The 21,291-nt window shown below is 37.8% G+C and overlaps 1 protein-coding gene across 1 annotated transcript in view; it reads right to left on the reverse strand.

The window, feature by feature from the left end:
• LOC129732826 (solute carrier organic anion transporter family member 74D) overlaps window positions 1–21,291 on the reverse strand; it is a 41,896-nt gene that overhangs the window by 1,090 nt on the left and 19,515 nt on the right. The window contains exons 5-6 of the mRNA XM_055694106.1: window positions 565–620; window positions 7–495 (exon numbers count right to left, since the gene is read on the reverse strand). Coding sequence (XP_055550081.1) covers window positions 7–495; window positions 565–620 — 545 coding nt within the window. The remainder of the gene's footprint in view (window positions 1–6; window positions 496–564; window positions 621–21,291) is intronic.

A 21,291-nucleotide genomic window follows, 5' to 3' on the forward strand; every position in this document is an offset into this window, starting at 1 on the left:
ACTCACTAGCAATTGCTTGATAGGCAGCCGTTCCCGGTAGATATGCGATTAATCCTACCAACGTCAGTTCTACCGAAAGCCCCAGAGCTTTATCCTGAGGTAGAACCGCTCGAATCGAAATTATCAATTTACCTATTAAAGTCGATCCCAAAAGAATCGCGACTACTACGGTTAGCACCTGAAAAATAATCCAATATTTCTGACAATCTGCCATTCCACAGGCCCCTTCCGTAGCCATTCCACCCTCCGGCAACAGTAGCTCCGTATCGATTCCACAGGAGCAATCCGTGTACATGACGACGCTGTTGATTTCGGTCCTATTCTGACACCCGGCGTGGCACGGAGAAAAGTAGGTGAACACACTCTCCTGTGGGCAGACGGGTGAAAAGGGAACATTTTCCCCGCAAACGCAGTTGGATGCACAAAACGGCTTGGTCAGCCTTCCACGATAGGCGCCCGCAATTCGTTCGTTCTCGCACGACAGAAATATGAATGCTGCAAATTTATTTGATTGCAGAAGATTACGTTTGCGCATTGTGAACATTGTGAATCAATTAAACTTACCGACAAAGAGGCCTACAGCTACTAATCCCGCAAAGATATTCCAGCTGGCAATCTTCCTGTACGGATTGAACAGCAAGAGATAAAGGTCAATCAGTCAATTGAGATGCATTGAGTGCGACAATCAGCCGCCATTCATAAGCGCAAATCAGAGCGGATCATTTTTGTTCTGCAATTTACTAGCATACAGTCTATAATCGCAGTCGTTTGAGATATAACATTTCAACAAAAAACGAGGTACCTAGTACCCACAACTAAAATAGTATTTGTTCGGGCATCTGCGTGACGCCGTTGGCTTTTATCGGTGTGCTTCTAATTAACACTTGTAAAATATGGAAATGTGGTTTCTTACTTCCAGAGTCGGATTTTTCGTTATTCAATTCAACTAGCGTAGATAACAACTCTGCGATCAGAGCTGATAGAACGTCAATATAATGAAAAAAAAAATGGTTAGAAATAAAGCTGACAACAATGTCAGAATGCAAGGTGAATACAGAAGATTTTACAAGATACTAACAAGTGAAAATAATGAATTATCGTCTACGAGCCAATAGTAGATCTCCGAGAGAAAAAAAATAGTAGGAGGGTGGTATTCAAGACACGACCGCATGACGTTGACTACCGTATTCTTATATTCCATTGAAGCAAATAGTAGAGGGAATTGCAACGCTTATTTTACAAAACTTCTGTAACAAAATTTCGAGGCACCAAAAGGTACCAGTTGCCGATTATTCTCGTTTACTGGTTAGTCCGTCCAGAATTCCAGCCATTTTAGTATTTTGCAGTAGCCATTTATCACTAACAGCCACCAGCATAACGGGTGAAACCGGCAAGAGATGACCGGTACTATTTTGTCTTTCCTCCTTTCAGCTGCTAACACCTAGCGCTGTCGTGAAATTAACATCAACACAAACATGCATTTTTGCAAGGTTTTTTCCGCTAGCAGCAGCATTTTGTAAAACAGAAAATTCAACTAACCGCTTCTATTATAAAACTGCGAGGCACCAAAAGGTACCAGTTGCCGATTATTCTCGTTTACTGGTAGTCCGTCCAGAATTCCAGCCATTTTAGTATTTTGCAGTAGCTATTTATTACTAACAGCCACCAGCATAACAGGTGAAACCGGCACGAGATGACCGGTACTATTTTGTTTTTCCTCTTTTTAGCTGCTAACACCGAGCGTCCGTATGTATCCGGTACGGTTTGATAATGAAACTGATGGGGTGAAATGTTCGAACGATACGTTTTATACCAAGGCTTCGTCAGATAATTAGAAAGAAGGAGGGGCTTCATAGATGATGGAATGGTAGAGACAAATGTTTCTTGAAAGCTGCGCCGGCCGCTGTCGTAATATTAACACCAACACAAACATGCATTTTTGCAAGGTTTTTTCCGCTAGCAGCAGCATTTGGTAAAACAGAAAATTCAATTAGCCGCTTCTGTACCAAAATTTCGAGGCACCAAAAGGTGCCAGTTGCCGATTATAGTTTCCTGGTTAGTTCGTCCAGAATTCCAGCCATTTAAGTGTTTTGCAGTAGCCATTTACTACTAAAGCCACCAGCATTACGGGTGAAACCGGCACAAGATGAGCGGTACTCTTTTGTATTTCCTCCTTTCAGCTGCTATCACCTAGCGTCCGCATGTCACTGGTGCGGTTTTGGAATCAGAATGATGGGGCGCTGGCCGCTGTCGTAAAATTAACACCAACAAAAAGATGCATATTTGCAAGGTTTTTTCCGCTAGCAGCAGCATAAACATCGGAAACAGAAAGTGACAACAACAATAACAACAAAGTCAGATCGATTGTATCCGTTAGTGTCGACTGTGCTTGGGAAGAGAGGTAGTGATTGGCTGCGCGGTATGATTTAGACAATCCATATTAATTACCAATTTTTCAATAGTGTATCTCAAACAATAGTTTGTTTTTGTTACATAAATTTAACCGTAAAAGAATTTCTGATCGTTTGATGCCAAAACCTCGAAAACCTGATTATAGATGACTGCAAAATAAGCGCTCAAAACCTGACCACTTTTCTCTGGTTTTCCCTGGTTGAATTACTAGATTTTCAAATTCAGGGGCCTAACTTCGATATAGACGTTAGTCAACGTCAAAAAAACATGGTCTAAAACTATTGTTTATTCCGATAAAAATTCCTTCATCAACGCCATTACAGTGCGTCTAGATAATGTAAACCCGATCAGAAGAGCATAACTAAAAAAAAATCTATCAATAGGAGATATATATTTTGATACAACTTTGTATTATTATATATATTTTTGTTAACAAAATTGAATTTGAGTGAGATGTAAAAACAAATCCTGAAATGGCGTTGTTCTGAAACAAGTCGCATTAATTTTTCGTGTCTATCAAAAGCTGTTTTTTAACAATGACTTGAGAACACAACCTGAAAGTTTTGGCCATAACAAACTAACAACTTCTGTTACATTTTTGTTTTGTGTTTGGTGAGGAGCCATTTCAACCATTAATATTAATATTGAAAAAAAAGGCAATTCCAAATGAATGTTGTTTTACAATTATATGATTTTTTTATCTGAAATTTTATTATTTTCTGAATTACTTGACACTTTGATTGATGATTAAAAATAACACAATAATGTGTGTAAGCTTTTCCCAACAAATAATTTTGATGTATAACAGCTTATGAAGCTTTAATTCTGTCAAAATATGCCTAACTTGAGCTCGACTAGCTCTAAATCTGCAAAATTGTTTGGCCTTCTAGCATTTCTATTCAATGATCGTATCTCACGATAATATGTAATTGAAAAAAAAAAAATACATTGATGTTTACCAGAGTATGGAGAAAAAAATGTGGAGGAGGAGCTATTTCTGATTGGTCTTTTTATAGATTTTCAAAGGGCGTATTTAGAAACTGATTTGCTTATTCTTGAAAAGTACCTGAAAACAAAATATCTACATAAAAGCTGAAGATGGGTAAATGTTTTTGTAGAGAATGTAACGATCGTGTCAAAAGATCACTTAGTGTTCTTTAAAAAACTGAAACTTTTACCAAAGTGGCTGAAAAGTCATTTACACTCATCAATTTTTTCAAATCTATTTCTTTTTAATTATTTTCCGAACATTTTTGAACTATTCACAACTTCGCAAAACAAAAAACAATGATGACAAACATAGAAACATGATGTCGTTTCAAAATAAGAGAGAGAGAGGGAGAGAGAGAGAACGCAAACAACACTTCGTGCCGTGGTTAGTTCCCTCGCTTTAAAGACAGTAATTTCGATGCTGACGAATATCCGCGTGAAGGAAGCTCAAAAATTTTCCAAAACGCTCAATCCAGCTTTCCACGAGCGGTAATGGCGGACAGTGCACGCAGCCCTTTTTGACGTTTTCTGTAGGTCAGGGAATTTTCAATCGCAGTAACGGAGTAGAAAATTTCACAACATCGTAACGTAGCGTAGCAACTTCAACAAACAATGGGCGTTTTGTTATTTTAATTTCGTCGTGCGCATGCGCGGATCATAATAAACAAAACTGTTTATTAAAGTTGCTATGCTACGTTGCAAAAATTTTATGTTTTTCACTCCGTTACTGCGATTGAAAATTAGCCGACCTACAGAATATGTCAAAATGGGCTGCGTGCACTGTCCGCCATTACCGCTCGTGGAAAGCTGGATTGGAGGAATTGCTCGATGAGGATCCATACCGCAAACAGAAACAGCTTGCTTCGGTATTGAGAGTTATCCGCCAAGCTACCTAGTAATTGTATATTTTGGGCATGATTCAAAATATGTTTTGAAGTCAAGGGTTGAGCGTAGGGTGGTTTACCGGTAAAACAAAAACCGGGAAAACCGATATTTTTTGAAGTAGAATACTTCTCTCAGGAAGTTCGGCTACATAGGCAGGGCTGCGAGTTGGTCACTTTTTAGTGACTTGGTCACTTTTTTTAAGCTGGTCTTTTTTTTTAAGTTACTTTTTTCCGAAAAATAGTCACTAAAGTCACTTTTTTACCAACTTGACCAGCCCTCATCAGCCCTGCTTTCTGAATGAAATTTTTTGATGCCAAATATCTTAGATATGCATGATACGTCAAGATCTGTTCTCTCTCAAAAAAAAAAATTTTTTTTTTGGGAATAACCGACTTTCTGGCACTAAGAGAAAATTTTCGAAACGGGAGAGTGCATTGAATTTAACATAAAGGATTTGAATGCAATTCCTGAGAAATTCATGATAATAGTATTAAAGTACTCGATATCGGAACGAAAAGTTGGGTCTGGAATTTGGTCTTGTCCGGTCTGATTTAAAAACGGAACGAGCCTGGTCCTCGTGGTTCTGTGGTTAGCGATGTCGGTCGGCTAGCTCTTCCACACGGTTGTGATGTCGGGTTCGATTCCCGATAAGGTCGAGGATCTTTTCAAGTTGGAAATTTTCTCGACTTAGTACTGGAGCACGGTGTATCGTTGTACTTATCCTACAACATGCAAAATGTGCCAAAAACAATATCGATAACGAATTCTCTCAACTAATAATCTAGTTGATCGAGACCGCATTTAGCCCTCCAGGCTAGCGTACGATATTGTTTATTGTTCTGTTCCGGTCCGTTTAGGGTGCAGTTCGTTTGGTTTCGTTCCGGTTCGGCTCCAAGTCCAGTACGGTCTGTAATTTGGGAACGAATATTGCCAATGATTTCGATAAACGTTATTTTAGTGAAAGAATCAATCATGAATTCATATATGCATGTTAGAAACTGTTTGATTTTTGAATCAACAATTTTTACTATTTATTTTACTATTTATAACTATTTTTAATTTGATGTATTTTTCGATTAAACAAATTAAGGACTAAATAGTAGAGATGGTCAGGTTTGGCTTTTTTTAAACCCGTACCCGACTCGAACCCGAGAATTTTTTTTCGATCGAAACCGAGACTTTTGTTCCATCACACCCGAACCCGAAAATTTTATTTTTGTGAAACCCGAACCCGACCCGAAACCGAGATTATTTTTTTTGGGTCCATTTTTTGTATCAATTTGAGGTTGCCCTGAAGCTTTGAGCCTCGAATGGTATTGAAATGTTAGTGATTTTTACAGTTGCATGAAATTAGACATCATTATCTTATAAAAATGCTCACTTGATATAGCCGGGTTTCGGGTTTTCAAACCCGAACCCAAAATTTTTTTTCCAACAAACCCGACCCGTACCCGACACCTTCAAAAATTTTCAAACCCGAGCCCGACCCGAACCCGACACTTTCGAAAATTTTCAACCCGAACCCGACGGGTACGACCATCTCTATTAAATAGTGACACACAAGGCTGACTCTACAGTTTTCCTAACGAATGATATTTATTTGAGCCACCATTTTAACAGAAATATTTGTCGAATTCTAGCTCTGCTTCAGATATTGCGATGTTTAGTTCTCAATTGTCGATTTAAAGTAATTCCAAGCGAATCTGTCTTTTTTGAGAAAAATTACTTCTTTTTAAATAATAAATACCAATTTCAAATTGAATTTGCGAAAAACAGCCTTTTTCGTTAATTTAGCCCTGTAAAATTGATGACATTTGCAAGCATTCAAAAGTTGTCGCAAGCTGAAGCAAAAACTATTTTGGAATATTGTGAAAAACAAATTTTTACATCTTATTAATTGTTTAAAGTTCAATGTTTGAACGTTTTGATTGAAAATAACGATTTTTGATGTAATTTAATTCAAAAAATCTCAGTGTTCCTAAGTGTAGTCGTTTTGAGAAAACAATTGATGCACTTTTTTCATTTTACATACTTCATTCTACAAGGTTTTCTTGTTGTACCTGAAGGATTTCAAAAGTTGAATAACAGAATTTGATCTCTGACAACAAACAAATATAGTAGAGCAAATGTTTTCATGAAAATCTTTGAACGGCTGCACTCAAGGACATGCTTGTCGTTTCTCCTGGGAGAATCACTGGCGTGTAAAAGAATATCTTTCACTGTGAAAACAACTGCTCTCACACTAGTGAGCAAATCGCACGCACTTGCCTGAAGAGAGAAGCGAATTGTGTGTAACTGAGGAGCTTACAAAAACATCGTGATGTAATCTGAATTATCTCTCCTGAGAGATAATAAACTAAGATTAGATTTCTCACACGACATTACGCACTATAGCTACACTACAGAGCTCACTACAGTGTTTTTAGTGTCTTTCTACGAGTGGCAGAAGCACAACACAAAGTAGAAGAAAGAAGTGTAGTACAAAAAATTGCTACATGCAGCACTCATATTCGAAAAGAAGCGCGTGCTGTATTTTAACTTCGCTCTTTTCACATATTGAGAAGAATAACAAGTCTGTTCAAGAATGTGTTCACTAAGAGTATTTCGCATAAACAAATATGAATTTCAGAAATGTACAAAAATTTGGTTTTCATGCTAATGTTTTGTCAGTTATCTGTTTCGCGTGAAAACGTACTATATGCTATGATATCTCTGAAATCAAAACCGTTGAGGCTTCTCCATGTGTCACGTACAATACTAATTTTTAAAATATCCAAGTCGTTATCAGAAACATAAGTTTTTCATATAATACTAATTTAAGTGTTTTTTTTTTATCTAAATAAAAATGACACGTTGTTTCTAAACTACTGAATTTTGTCTTGTCATAATTTTGCTTTTCAAATGAATCGCAATGTCGTATATTTTTATTCAATAGTTTCGTAATTTATTTATTATACGATTTATAATTAGCCTGAAATGAAAAAAAAAACAAACAATAATTCGCTTTAAAACAAATTAAAGAAGGGTGCGATTACCATAATCAGTGCATTTTTATGAAATGAAAACGTGTAAAACATCGATTTAGTTTTAACAAACATGATCCATTTTAGAATAAAAAAAAACCTATATTAATCCACCTAGCGGTCAGACCCAGCCTTTCTCATTCAAACTTTTATTTGTAAAAACAGATTTACATGAACGCTTCAATCCAATAAATGTTGAATATACATCTTAACAAATATTGATGTTGTAATCTATACATATAAAAATGCAATCCGGTCTGTCTGTCTGTCTGATCTATATAGGCTCGAAAATTACCGAACCGATCGGCGTGAAAATTTGTATGTAGGGGTTTTTGCTGCCGATAAAGGATATGATAGTTTGAGACCCCTCCTTTTTCTGGAAGGGAGGGGTCCCATACAAATGAAACATAAATTTCTGCACAACTCAAAAACAAACCAAGCAAATGAAACCGAATTTGGCATGTAGATGGGTAAAATGAGGTAAAAAATATGTCCATAATGTTTTGACACCCCTCCTTCTTTTGGAAGGGAGGGATGCCATACAAATGGAACACAAATTTCTGCACATCTCGAGAGCTAACCAACTAAATGGAACCAAATTTGTCAGGTGAATGTTTTAGTGGTAACAAATATGTTCCATAATCGACCTCAGGCAACATTTTGGATTGTAAAATTGATCACAGACACAATCTTGAATTTCAAGATGGTGACTTCCGGTGTCTGGCAAACAGCCGGAAATGACCAAATACCATTCAATATGAATGTTTTCGGAACCAGAATTACGCCCAGATGACAGAAATTGATTTCACAGGCAATTTTAAAGCTCAAAATGACAACTTTGGGTTTCTGAAACACAGCCCAAAGTGACCAAATACCACCCAATATGAGTTTCTCCGGAGCCAGAATGTTGCAAGAACACCACTATGAATTGTAGGATGGCAACTTCTGGTTACTGGAAAACAGCCAAAAATGCCCGATTTCCGTCTGACATGAGTATCTCCGGGTCTAGAATGATACACAGCAGCTGAAATCGACCACACATCCCATTTTGGATTCTAGGTTGGCGACTTCCGGTTCCTGGGAAACAGCCGAAAATTATCGAATTACACCCAATATGGGTGTTTCTTTAACCAGAATGACGCTCAGAGGCTAGAAATTATCTTAAATACCATTTTGAAATCCAAGATGGCGACTTCCGGTTTGTAAAAAACAGCCTAAAATAACCAAATACCATCCAATATGAGTATTTCTGGAACTAGAATGATGCAATGAGCTAACAATTGACCTCAGGTACCATTTTGAATTGCTAAATGGCAACTTTTAGGAAGCAGTCGAAAATGACCAAATAATACTCAACATGGATATTTCCGTAATCGAGATGATGCATAGAAACCAAACATTGACCCTGGACACCATTTTGAATTTAAAGACGACCACTTTTAGTTTCTGGAAAACAACCAAAATAACTAAATACCTCCCAATATGTGTATTTCCGGTGTCAGATTGATACCAGAAAATCTGCTGAAAATGACCGAATACCACCCAATATGAATATATTCAGAATTAGGGCGATGTACAGAAGCCAAAAATCGAGGATATTGTCATTTCGATAAACCTAATCATATCAAACGATTTGTTATTTGACTTTGATCATATCCTATGGCCGATTCGTCGTGCATTTGCAAACTTTTAACACATAGCAAGGAATCAATAAATTTGGAACGTTCAAATAGTACGATACCACATTTAAATTATGTTGAGGCCACATATATCGATCAAAGCAGGTATAGTTTTAAATAGTCTTTGAATTTCTTTTCTTCCCATGACTTTTGAGCCACATATCAAATTGTTATGAAGTTTGTTATTTGTAAGTTCGAGAGATGACTCGTTGGTATGACACTAGTTATGTTCAAATAAGTCATGCAGTCTTTGAGATAATAGTCTTCCGTTGTATTATTAACAATTTAATACATAACGGTTGCTTAAGTTCGATTATAATCAAATAAAATGGGAACGTATAGGGCAGCCAACCTTTGAAACCACGTGTTCAATCATAATTCATCAGTTAACCCTTTGCTTGCTCATCTGATAATAATATTGAAAATATTGATCGAATCGGTTGTGTAGTTTCTGAGATAATGAAGTTTCGTGATTTTCACGTTTCGACACATAACAGACAAAGTTACAGTCCGATTATAGTAAAATTCAATAGAGTGTTATGAGGTAGCAAGACCTCTCATTTGACACTAATTTAGTGAAAATCGGTTCAGCTATCTCTGAGAAAAGTGAGTGAGTCCAAGTAGTCTTCGGAATAAGTTTCTTTTCATAGCTGGATTTCACATTTTTAAACATAACAGGCAAAGTAATAGTCCGATTGCAAAACAAATCAATAGGGTCTTATGGGGCAACTAGACCTTCCATTTGACACTGATTTCATGAAAATCGGTCCAGCCATCTCTGAGAAACATGAGTGAGATTAAACAGTCTTCAGAACACGTTTCTTTTCATAACTTTTGAACCACAAGTTCAATCTTCATAAAACTCAAAAGTTAAGGGTTTTTAAGGTAGCCCGTTCATTTGAAATTAATTTTGTTCAAATCGGTTGTGTAGTTTTTGAGAAAATGATGTTTCGTGATTTTTACATTTTGATACATAACCTCTAAACTAAAATACGATTACAATTAAATTCAATAGAGTCTTATGAGACAACAAGACCTTTCATTTGCAATTAATTTCATGAAAATCGGTCCAGCCATCTCTGAGAAAAGTGAGTGAGAAAAAAAATCTGCACATACACACACACACACATACACACACACACATACAGAAAATGCTCAGCTCGTCGAGCTGAGTCGAGTGATATATGCCATTCGGCCCATCGGAGCACTTTTATACTTTCGGTTTTGCAAGTGATTGCTATACCTTTCTAGGAGAAAGGCAAAACGAGTCAATCTATATAGTTAATCGAATCAGCTATTTGCAACTTGTACTTCCACCTTCAACTGTAGGTACTCTTCCGTCTTCATTTGTAGATTTTTTACCGACAAAAAAGTAGTTATGATCATTGGTTATTATCCCGATCATAAAAGTTTACCGTAAAAAAAATATCTTGCTGATCGAACTCTGCAACTTGTCTATCAGAATTCAAAATCTGGTAGATTTCCTGTCAGAGCAGGTGTGCCTCAAGGTTCAGTCTTGGGTCCAGTCCTGTACAACATTTTTGCTACGATAAGCTCTCTTTATAGCCAATAAGTTAGCAATTAAGTTAGCTGTAATTTTACTTCCCTTTTTTGACAAGTAGGTTTAAATCCCTACGAATGATAAGTCCTAATTGCGAAAGCAAACAAATCCTAACAATCAAAATTACAAATTTTCTAACAGTGTTGAGAAGTCACCATTTGTGATTGGACACACATACTCATTATTTACTAATATTTATCATAAATACCCAAACTACTAACAACCCCCCTTATTTAAAAAAAAATAAAGCTTGACGAAATTTGAACAATAAGCGACGGGAACTGATCTTGCGTTCAACTATGCAATCAAGGACTTTTTAGTACAGTTCATGTCGTGTCAACTAAATTTGTTCTCTGTTCGAGTATGAAGCGTGTTTCTGTGACATTGACTTTGCTGCATTTCAGAGGCGTGGCTAAGGAAAGCGATCGCAAACTTTATTTATTTTCGAACTGCTGAATCGATCACCACTGAATCTTGTACATTAGAGCTCTATAGTAGCTTGTGCTGCATGATTTCAATTTTTCATCCATCTCATTAGAGTGCGCAAGGATCATTGACTCTGTTCTTTTTAAACATCCAGTTAGGATCACCGTGCCGATTCGTATACAAGGATACTCATACAAGAGGTGTATTTCTGTGATATTGATATTGCTGTTGAGCAACTACTAGCAACATAGGAAAATTTTAATATTTTTTCAATTGTCCTATAGGCTAAACATATCATTCTGTGGTATTATTTTTTTTTGAGTCACGACTAACTTTTGAAAAGGGCTTTTGTAAAATTGGTGAATGGTAATGGATGATCAAACATATTTTAAAAGCCAGAACGGTTTTGGCTAAGTTGTAGATAATATTTATTTCTTCGAAAAAAACGAAAAAAAATGACTGCAAATACGCCTCAATTGAAGTCGTGTCGCATTCCAAATGTTATTTTCAAGCTGTACGGAAAATGTTGACTGTTTACACTTGCTTAAAACATATTTTTGTAATTTTAAACCAAAAGGACCACCTCGGAGGAAAATCAGGGAATCGTTTCAATGAAATATCACACATAAATAACGTCCTACGACGATATAAGAAATAATTTTATGCTATTGACTTTTATATCTCAATCGAACTAAATAATGGTTCATTATGTATAATAAGTTAGCCATCACGATAAAATTTTAAATTTCTACAATTTTTTATTTTCCCCTTTTTCGACTAAAATTTGCCTTGCCCAATACGTTCTCAATTTTTGAAAAAAGAACGTCAATTGCGTGAAATCAATGAGAATGTTTTTCATGAGTGTCATCTCCATAGCTGCCATCAGGGAGAATAATTAAACTGGTAAACAAAGGTTTTGCTTAAAATGGAGATGAGATTCTAGCTTTTCAACCATTCCTTTGAATTTTGATGCTCTTAGCAAAGATAACTTTTTCAGAGATTTGAATCAGTTTTCCCGTAAGCAACGAACGTAGAGGCGACGAACCCGGGGAGAAATTACTCTGCGGCGTTTTGATGCACTTCTACATTTACTGGGGGCCTCAAAAGTCTTAGGAACGACAAGAGGAGTGCCTAGAACACAAAGCTGGCCAAAATAAGAAAAAAGTTTTTGAAGCTTTTTGGTGCCGCTATATTTTTTCTGCAGCATGAATAAATGCTTAAAGAAATGCAATCATTCGATTCAGTTTTAACTATATTTACATATGCTGAGTGTGCTGTAAACATTGACAAATTTTCAAGCATCTTTTTTGGGAATCGAATCATTAACAACTTGTGCCAGGCGTCAAAAAATGACATTTGATCAATATTTTGCAGTAAATGAATTTTCTATGTTCAATTCCAGTGAACCGGTTGATAGAAATTCCGGAACTAAAAATTATAACTACTCTTAGGAACTTCTCGAAATTAGTGATTTTTATGTACTTTCAAGCGTTTTCAATATTGAAAAAGATATCAAATTCCGTGGAATCCTATCATATGAACTTCGGGGGAATGAAAGTTCATATCATCACGAACATATTCTTGTTAATATCTCATCCATTTTTGACATTTGACATTTGCGACCCGTTTGAAAAATGCTATTTTTAACAAATTTTGACGTTAAGAGCTTACGCGTAAATGGGAAATAGAAAAAAATAAAATACCTGGGTCTCTGCCTCATGCTCCAAACAGAGCTGAAAAACAATGATTAAATGAAATCAAATTTATTTTCGCTACACAAATATTACCTAAAATATTGCTAAATAGGAGCGAAAATAAGTTTGGCCAGGTTTCACTCGAGTTACTCCTCTGTGAACCGGTTAAAAATTATAACTTTTTATTTTTCCGGTTAAAGTTTAGAAATTTTTTTTCCGCTTCTGTCGACGAGTGTTATCAATTACCAATTGTCAATTGAAAACGACCGTGCATACTCTACTGATTTTGATGATGTTAATGGACAATTTGCTGTTGCTAAGCCAAAACGTGTTAAAATCTGCTAAAACCATGAATTGGTATTAAACTGAATAAATGCTGTTATTCCCTTCCAGCTGGTCTTGAGATACGATGCTGGCCTAACAAGCCAGTCGTCGCAGGTTCGAGTTCCGGTTCGGGTGAGAATGTTAGTTTCAGCAGGATCGTTGCGCTAGCCCTGCAATTGTCCTGTACACTAAAACAGTTGGCTGCGATGTCTATGTAAAATAAACAGAAGGTCGAGTTCCAATAAGGAATGTAGCACCAAGGCTTTGCTTTGCTTCAAATGCTGTTATTATTTCATTTGAAAACATAATAAATTACAATTACTGGCTACAAGATAATTTTACTGCAACCTTGCAGTTGACTTGCAAATTTTCCGCCCGGGTGTTACCCAGCGTTTTGCCACTGATTGTCATGAATATCTCATTAATTGCAAACAAATCCTCCATTTAAAATAAATTCACTTTCCAAGCTCGATAATTTTCTAAGTACACAGTCGAATTATTTCAAAACCAAACATTACAGACGAAAACCGACTTTCCGAAGTAAAAAAATTTCATGAGAGTGTCGAAATAGATTTTTTTATGCTAAATGCCTTGCATTAAAATAATAAAATTTATAAAATGTCTGAGCTTTTTTTAAAAATCGACTTTCTGGGAATTTTTTAGTTGGGGCCAATGGAATGTCTGAAAAAATATAGTCCTTTGAGTTTCGTTTAGCGGTAGGGCTAAAAGTTTCGTGTTCTCACCTTTGGATGCAAAATTTCAGCTCAATTGGATTGGGTAGTGATCAAAGGTTTATTTTTTGACCGATGAAAAAAAAAAACAGTATCGATTTTTTTAAAAACATTTTTTAAGATAGTACCAGATTTCGATGTTAAAGCATTTTTAGAACATTTTGCATAAAGCAATCGGTTTCGACAATTTCTTGAGTGAAACCACTGGCCGAAGTACGATCGAACGAAAATTGGCATTGCAATTTTTTATTTGAGAAAACGAAATTTCTACGCCCTACCGCCAAACGAAATTCGAAGCTCATTTTGTTCCTATACATTCCATTGGCACCCTAATCGATCGGCAGCATCTTGAAAAGTCGGTTGTATGTGCAAGTTTATGCAAGTGTTAGCTTTGTAATTTACCTATTCAATGTTTCAGAGGGTTAGGGTCTTTAGAAAACATTAGAAAATCTAGAATGTGTTCATTAGTAAGGAAAAAATATTTTTCCTCATAAAACAATTAGTAACTCATCGGAAAACAGTATAAAATGATATGCGCTCTAGCGGATATTTTTTAAATTTTTAATTGGGAGAGCAAAAACAGCTTTTTCCTCTATGCTTCAAGTTGGATTCGATTCTCTTTGTTTTAAATTGGAAATGCTCTATAGTGTCTTTTATCTCTGCTTTTTTATACTGAGAGGCCTCCTGAATTGTTGAATTGTCATCACCGCTCTTAGCTTTATCGGTTTATCAACATTTTTCATATTTTAGCGTAATGTTCTGTTATGCAAATTATGTTTATTTTAATTTCTTGAAAAATCTCACATTATGTTTTGAAAAAAAAAAAAACTGTTCCCTTTTGAACGATTCATGCAAGACAATCAGAAAAAGCCTGGTCACTTTTTTCAAGTTTTTAAGTCACTTTTTGGTCACTTTTTTGAGCTTTGAAGTCACTTTTTGGTCACTTTTTTCGAAATTTTGGTTACTAAAGTCACTTTTTCTGACCAGTTTGACCTCTTTCAGCCCTGCATAGGGATGTGAAATGAAAATCTAAAAGTGAAAAATATGTCCAATTTTAAATGCTAATAAATCGGTTAGTATTCGATGGATTTCCTTCGTTCTTGCAGCAATAGATTGGAAAACCTTCTAAGATTCTTCCCAAAATAAGATAATTGTAATTTTATTATTCACACTATTGTACTATTGAAAATAGTCAAGCCTTGTCAAAACGAAAAATTCGACCTCTGATTTGTCGTTATATGCTTGCTTCCCAAGCACGGTCGACAGGATCATATACCTTGCAATTGAAAACATGCTATTTGGCCTATATAAGAGCCTGTTTCAGCCGGAGCCACTCATAATAGTGCTAGACAGCGACAACAGCAGTCGTCCTTCCTTAGCAGCAGCACTAGCTCTGTGGTTGGTCACCACGTCTCAGAAGCAGCGCGGTTTTTTTCAGCGTGTGTCGCCAGACAGCCATTATTCCCCCGTGTTGGGGCAGCATGAAAATTGCCATCAGGAAATCAAATTTCGGAAATCAAAATGCCTTTTTCAAGGCAAATAAACAAGTCATTGAAAGTTAATAATTTTTGTCAACGCAAGCAAGCATTCTGTGTTGCATCCTAGCAATTTAAATTCGTCGCACCCGTCTAATTTACTGAATGTGAAATAGCTTCCACAGTGCATGTTGTCCGTGTATCTTAATTCCCCCAATGTTAGGGCAGCTCAAAGGTTGTAATTAGCCACCGATTTCGAACCGCAACATGCTTTTTTCAAGGCAAATAAAAAATAATTGAAGGTTAATAATTTTCTGGCATCAACACAAGCAGACATTCTGTGCGGGATGCAATCCAATTCTGTTGTAGTTGTCTAATTTTCACTTTATTTAGTAAACACCCCACTGTAGGGGCAGCGCAAAGGCTGCGATCAGCATAACCGACATTGAATAATAAACTGCGCTGTTAGAACGCATTCACAAAAGCAGTTAGTTCGACTATGCAGAGCTAATATGAAGTCGATTCAATCAATCAACATAAACAGAATTTCGTCGTCTCCCAGCTGCCAAGTTGCAACATGATGCAACACGCAACAGCGAGCAAACGAAATCGCTTGATGTTACAAACCGCAATAAGATACGGGTTAGAACCGTTGCGTGTGTGAGAGCACCATCGGTGTTTATTCGCTGGATACAAAAATCGAATGCGAATTGTGGAATAATTCGTCTAAAGAACATAAGGAAATGGTTAACCTGAACTGAAAGGCGTGGCCTATTACGTAGCACCCTTCGGCTATAAAAGAGTGTTTCTGGGAAAACTAGCTACATTCATTAGTCGGAAGGTGAACTGGATGGACCGTCCACAACGTTGACAGCAGTAACAGCAGATATCGGCACTCAGCAGTAACAGAGGATAGCAGCGGGTTGCGCTTGTGGCCTTCAAATTAAACAAATCATTTGTCCTGTGGTTGATCACCACGTCTCAGGCCTCTGCCAGGTTGAACGCCAACGCGAGCGATCGGGCGAGATTTTTGTCGTACATCAGCCGGCACTTCCTTTAATGGAAAAGTTGGATCATTTTGTTCAGAAGAATATTACTGTCGGTAATATTACAGCGATGCGATTGCATTATATCCGATATGGAATTGAACAATTGTTCTTCTGAGAACAAATAAAACACTTAATTTGAAGATTTAATAGCTTTGGGTACCAGTAGCAGTATGGTAACAGCCTCAGCGGTAGGTGCAGCCGGTACTTCCCTGAGGCCGATGTTATAAGAAAGTAAATGGAAGCGGCACGGCAAAACAGTTCGGGTGTGCTTAGACACGCGTCATTTTTCATTGTTGATATTATTCCCCACATGAAACGACGAGCGGCGGTATTAGCGGTAGATGCATTTGCCAACACTTACCCCAGTGAAGCCGTGTCTAATTTTCAATGTGAAAACACCTTTTTATTGTGTTGGCCGTGCGCATGAGGCCTCTGTCAGGCTAAACGCGAAAAGTGGCGCGAACCGATTCGCCCGGCCGTAGGTTAATGTACAACCATAAGTAGGGCTGAGTAAAAGTATTCTACTTCAACCTTGCGGTCGTGGCTTTGCACACAACCCTCCTGTGATTTTTCAATACCGAAATACTGGTATTGAAGAGGCGAAAAAACCGGTATTTTAGGTATTTTTCTTAAAATTCAAAAAAAATCACAGGAAGGTTGTATGCAAAGCCACGACCGCAAGGTTGAAGTAGAATACTTTTACAAGAAAGATAACCCGGCTTCTTGCGTGTCAGTCATTTTTTCTAGTATATAAACATTGACCGTTCAGTGGCAGTATTGTAATTTCTTTTTGTTTGATATTTTGAATGAAGTTCATTGAATATTTTTAAATTTTGTGCAAATGAGAAGTTGAGGTGCTGCCGAATTGTAATATGCACATTTAATACGACATCATTGAACGGGAACGGAACAAAGGCTACGGTTATGCAGAACGCGAATGACGGCGCGATGCGATTCGCCTTACCGTGGTGAAATGTAGAGCTCTTTTTAAGGCGAAGTAGAGCTATACATTTCAACACATTTCTTGCCAAATCGCATCGCGCCGTTATTTTCGTTCTGCATAACCGTAGCCAAATACTAAGCGACGCAAACACGTAATAATAGTCAGAGTATGCATGTAGATGAAGATAATTAACTTTGGATTATAGCGCAAAACGAGAAAATATTAACTCTTCAAATATTCATTTGTGTTCTTCAAATTTCAGTTGATCAATTTAATATCCGATGAAATGTTTGTTTATTATCTGAAGAAGCTCTTATATAGGCCAAATGATGCATTCCCAATTTACTAGGTCCATAACTCTGCCGACCGCGCTTAAGAAAGCAATCGTATAACGACCAATCGGAGGTCGAATTTTTCGTTCTGACAAGGCTTAAGAATTTTCAATAGTACAATAGTTCGAATAATAAAATTGCAATTTCATGCATTTGGTAGAAATCTTAGAAGATTTTCTAATCGACTGCTGCAAAAACGAAGGAAATCCATCGAAAACTAACCGATTTATTAGCATTTGAAATTGGACATATTTTTCACTTTTTTCAGTTTTAGATTTTCATTTCACATCCCTACGTAGCCGAACTTCCTGAGAGAAGTATTCTACTTCAAAAAATCACAATATTCATAAATCATTGTAAAGCTAATGAATGCTTAGGTAGGCTTTACAAATCATATGACGGTCTATCTTTGTCAGAAGTTTTTGACAGAAGCAACATTGCAAATTAATTTGTTCTTACCTATTCATCAATTTTAGGTTGCTTCTTATTTGTTCTGCTTGGAATTAGACGATGAGTTTGTGTGTATTGATAATATGTCAAAAAATTTCATATCAGTCAAGCAGAACTTTTATTTTCTAATAGAACAGCTAATCTCTTTACACACTCATACATACAGAGACAACTCGTGGGTTTTAAACCTACCAGCTCAACTAAAAATTCTGAAAATCATAGTTTGGGGCAGAAATCTCAATCATGTCCACGAAAAAACGTAAGTCGTTATTCGTTTTGTGCTATTGAAAAGTAAAACTGAAAAAATAATAAATAAATATAAATTTGAATTAAAAATTAATTTTTTGTTTGGCGTCTTCGTATGCCACAGGTTACACCAAGTTATGGACAAATTGCTCCTGATACAAAGCGTTTATAGGATGAAATAATCAATCAATAAAGAATTTCATCCTAAAAACTACTGCTCCTTATTTTGAAAAAGTGAAATTTGAATAGCTGCAGCATGGTCAAAGCTTCGTCACCCAAACCGCAGCGGATTTTATTAGCAATAATTCTAGCTGAGAAACTCAGGTTCAACTGGTTCAACTGAATTTGGACGAACTCCCTAAAGAGCATCGAACACAATAGAGAAGTATCTATCTTCGATTCCTTCGGATTCGTAAAATGTAAATTCTTGTCTGATCGTCATTTAATTTTCTTCTTCATTCATTTACCCTGCTCAACAGTTTCAAATATTGTTTCTCTAAGAATTTTGAAGTTATTCAATAATTTAAAACTAGATATGCGATGTGAAAGAAAATTGAAATAAAAATCTGCATGTTTTTTTGTTAATATGAGTTTAAAACTTATGTTCTTCGTAATCATATCACTGGAACCATTCATTGAAGTTTTTCAAACACTGTTAAATTTATCCAGTGGTGTATGTGGATCGTATTCCACAAGAGATTAAAACAATGGTCGCAGTGGCCCAAATCTTAAAAAGAAATCAGAATCGTAGTGAAGCATAGGTACTCATAAATGCAAAAACATAATTATACAGCGACACGTCCATAGATGCAACCTGGGACGCTAGGTGAAAAACATCAAATCCAAATTTATGTATATATTTAATTGTTTTTCAGTTTTATTTTTAAATAGTGCAGAGAGAATGACGTGCGTTTATTCCGCGAACATGATTGTCATTACTTCCCCAAACTATGATTTTCAGAATTTTGTAATTGAACACGTAGGTTCAAAGACCACGAGTCGCCCCTGGTTTGTATTAATCCGAAAAAATAAAAATACCGGTTTTTTACCGGTTTTACCGGTTTTTATTTTTATGAATACCGAAATACCGGTTTTTCGAATAGTAGGTAATACCGACCACCCTAGTTGAGCGTCGTTTGTTCGCCTGTAAATAACTGCTTTAGCGGCAGTAAACGAAGAGTTTTTTTCATCGCATTGGGACAGGCGATTAAAAATGGTTCATTACAACAACCCAACCGAGGTGGTAGACGAGTTTGTGCTAGGCAGTTGGCTCCGCCCGACTGCTTACCAACTAGTTGCCATGCTATCGCGGGCGTGCGACGCCACCATGCCGATGATTTGCCAACCTCGAATGGGAAGCCACCGGTGTACTGGTGGACTGACGCGATAGCGGACTTCCGCAGTGCGTGTCTCCATGCAAGGCGGAGGATGTAGCGTGCGCGAACAGAGGATTGAACGCCGCGCAACATTCGGTTCTGCAAGATCGGCGCTGAACAGTGCGAATAAGGTAAGCAAGACGGCCTGCTTCGATAGGCTGCCAATACGAACCCGTGGGGTAACGCCTACAGGATCGTAAAGGCCAAGACCAAAGGCGCTCTGGTGCCTGCTGAGCGATTACCAGCGATGCTCGAACGTATTATCGGGGGACTCTTTCCACGCCACGAGACCAGCTCATGGCCTCCGGCAGTTGAGTCTCACGTCTAACGCTCCAGTATCTCAGACACAGACCAGAGATGGTCGGCCAACCTGCCGAAGCTCCAACTCGTGAGCGACGACAGCCGTGTCGAGATCGAGGGAGAGGTAAGGGTTACGAATGAGGAACTCATCGTGATCGCCAACTTCTTAAAAATGAGCAAGACACCGGGACCGAATGGAATCCCTAACCTGGCAATCAGGCTGGCGATAAAAACGACCCCCGAGCTGTTTCGAGCATTCATGAAGAGATGCCTGTCATGAAGAGGTGCCTGAATGGTTGCCTCTTCCCGGAGAGGTGAAGGCGGCAGAGTTTAGTCTTACTGCCGAAAGCTGGGATACCGTCAGGGGACCCATTGGCATACAGGCCTATCTGCCTGCTGGATACTGCGAGCAAATTGCTCGAGAGCATTATCCTCAACAGTCTGGCGAAGTACACGGAGAGTGTAAACGGTCTGGCAAGTAATCAGTTCGGTTTCTGGGAGGGCAGGCCCACGCTGGATGCTATCCTATCCGTCACCAAGACGGCGGAGGTAGCACTCCAGCACAAGAAAAGGGGCATACGCTATTGCGCAATCGTCATACTCGTGACGAGAAGAATGCGTTCAATAGCGCGAGTTGGAACCCTATAGCGCTCTCGCACAGGGACATCCATGTACCGGTGACGCTGTACAAGATTCTGGAAAATTACTTCCAAAAGCGAGTACTTGTTCACAATACGGAGGAGGGTAAAAAGTGCGTCTTAATTAGCGCAGGAGTTCAGCAAGGTTGTGTTCTGGGACCGGTGTTGTGAAATGTCATGTATGACGGGGTGTTGAAACTCTAGTTCTCTTTAGAAGTTGTGATCGTCGCCTTTTCAGACGACTTAACGCTGAAGGTCTACGGCGAGTCGATCGAGGATGTCGAGTTGACGGCCGCACAGAGCATCCGCAAAATCGAAGACTGTATGAACTCCAGGAAACTGGGCTTAGTACACCATAAGAGGTGGCTCGATCAAGTGGAAGACAACTTGCGGGGCCTCCGCGTACGACATTGCTGGCGAGCTGCAGCCATTGACCGAATTGAATGGAGACGACTTCTTCGGACACCAAGGGATACTTCGGCTAAGTACAGCAGGGGAGCTTCGTAGCTTCGTTACAGAGTCCGCTTTGATAAGTGGGTGGTCGTGGGTTCGAATCTTAGTAGAATTAGGCCATTTGGTTGTCGAAGGACTTTAACATGAGTTTATTCTCAGGCTCTCCACTACATACCCTTCCTTCAAGCTGAATTTTGTAATATCCTGCTGACTTTCATCCTAACAAAAATAAGTCCCTCTTATAATAAAACTGGTCTGAGTAACGTATAATAGTTCTCTTCAGGGAATTGTGATTTGGCACGAT

Source organism: Wyeomyia smithii, chromosome 3, assembly GCF_029784165.1.
Source record: "Wyeomyia smithii strain HCP4-BCI-WySm-NY-G18 chromosome 3, ASM2978416v1, whole genome shotgun sequence".
Taxonomy (NCBI): Eukaryota; Metazoa; Arthropoda; class Insecta; order Diptera; family Culicidae; genus Wyeomyia; species Wyeomyia smithii.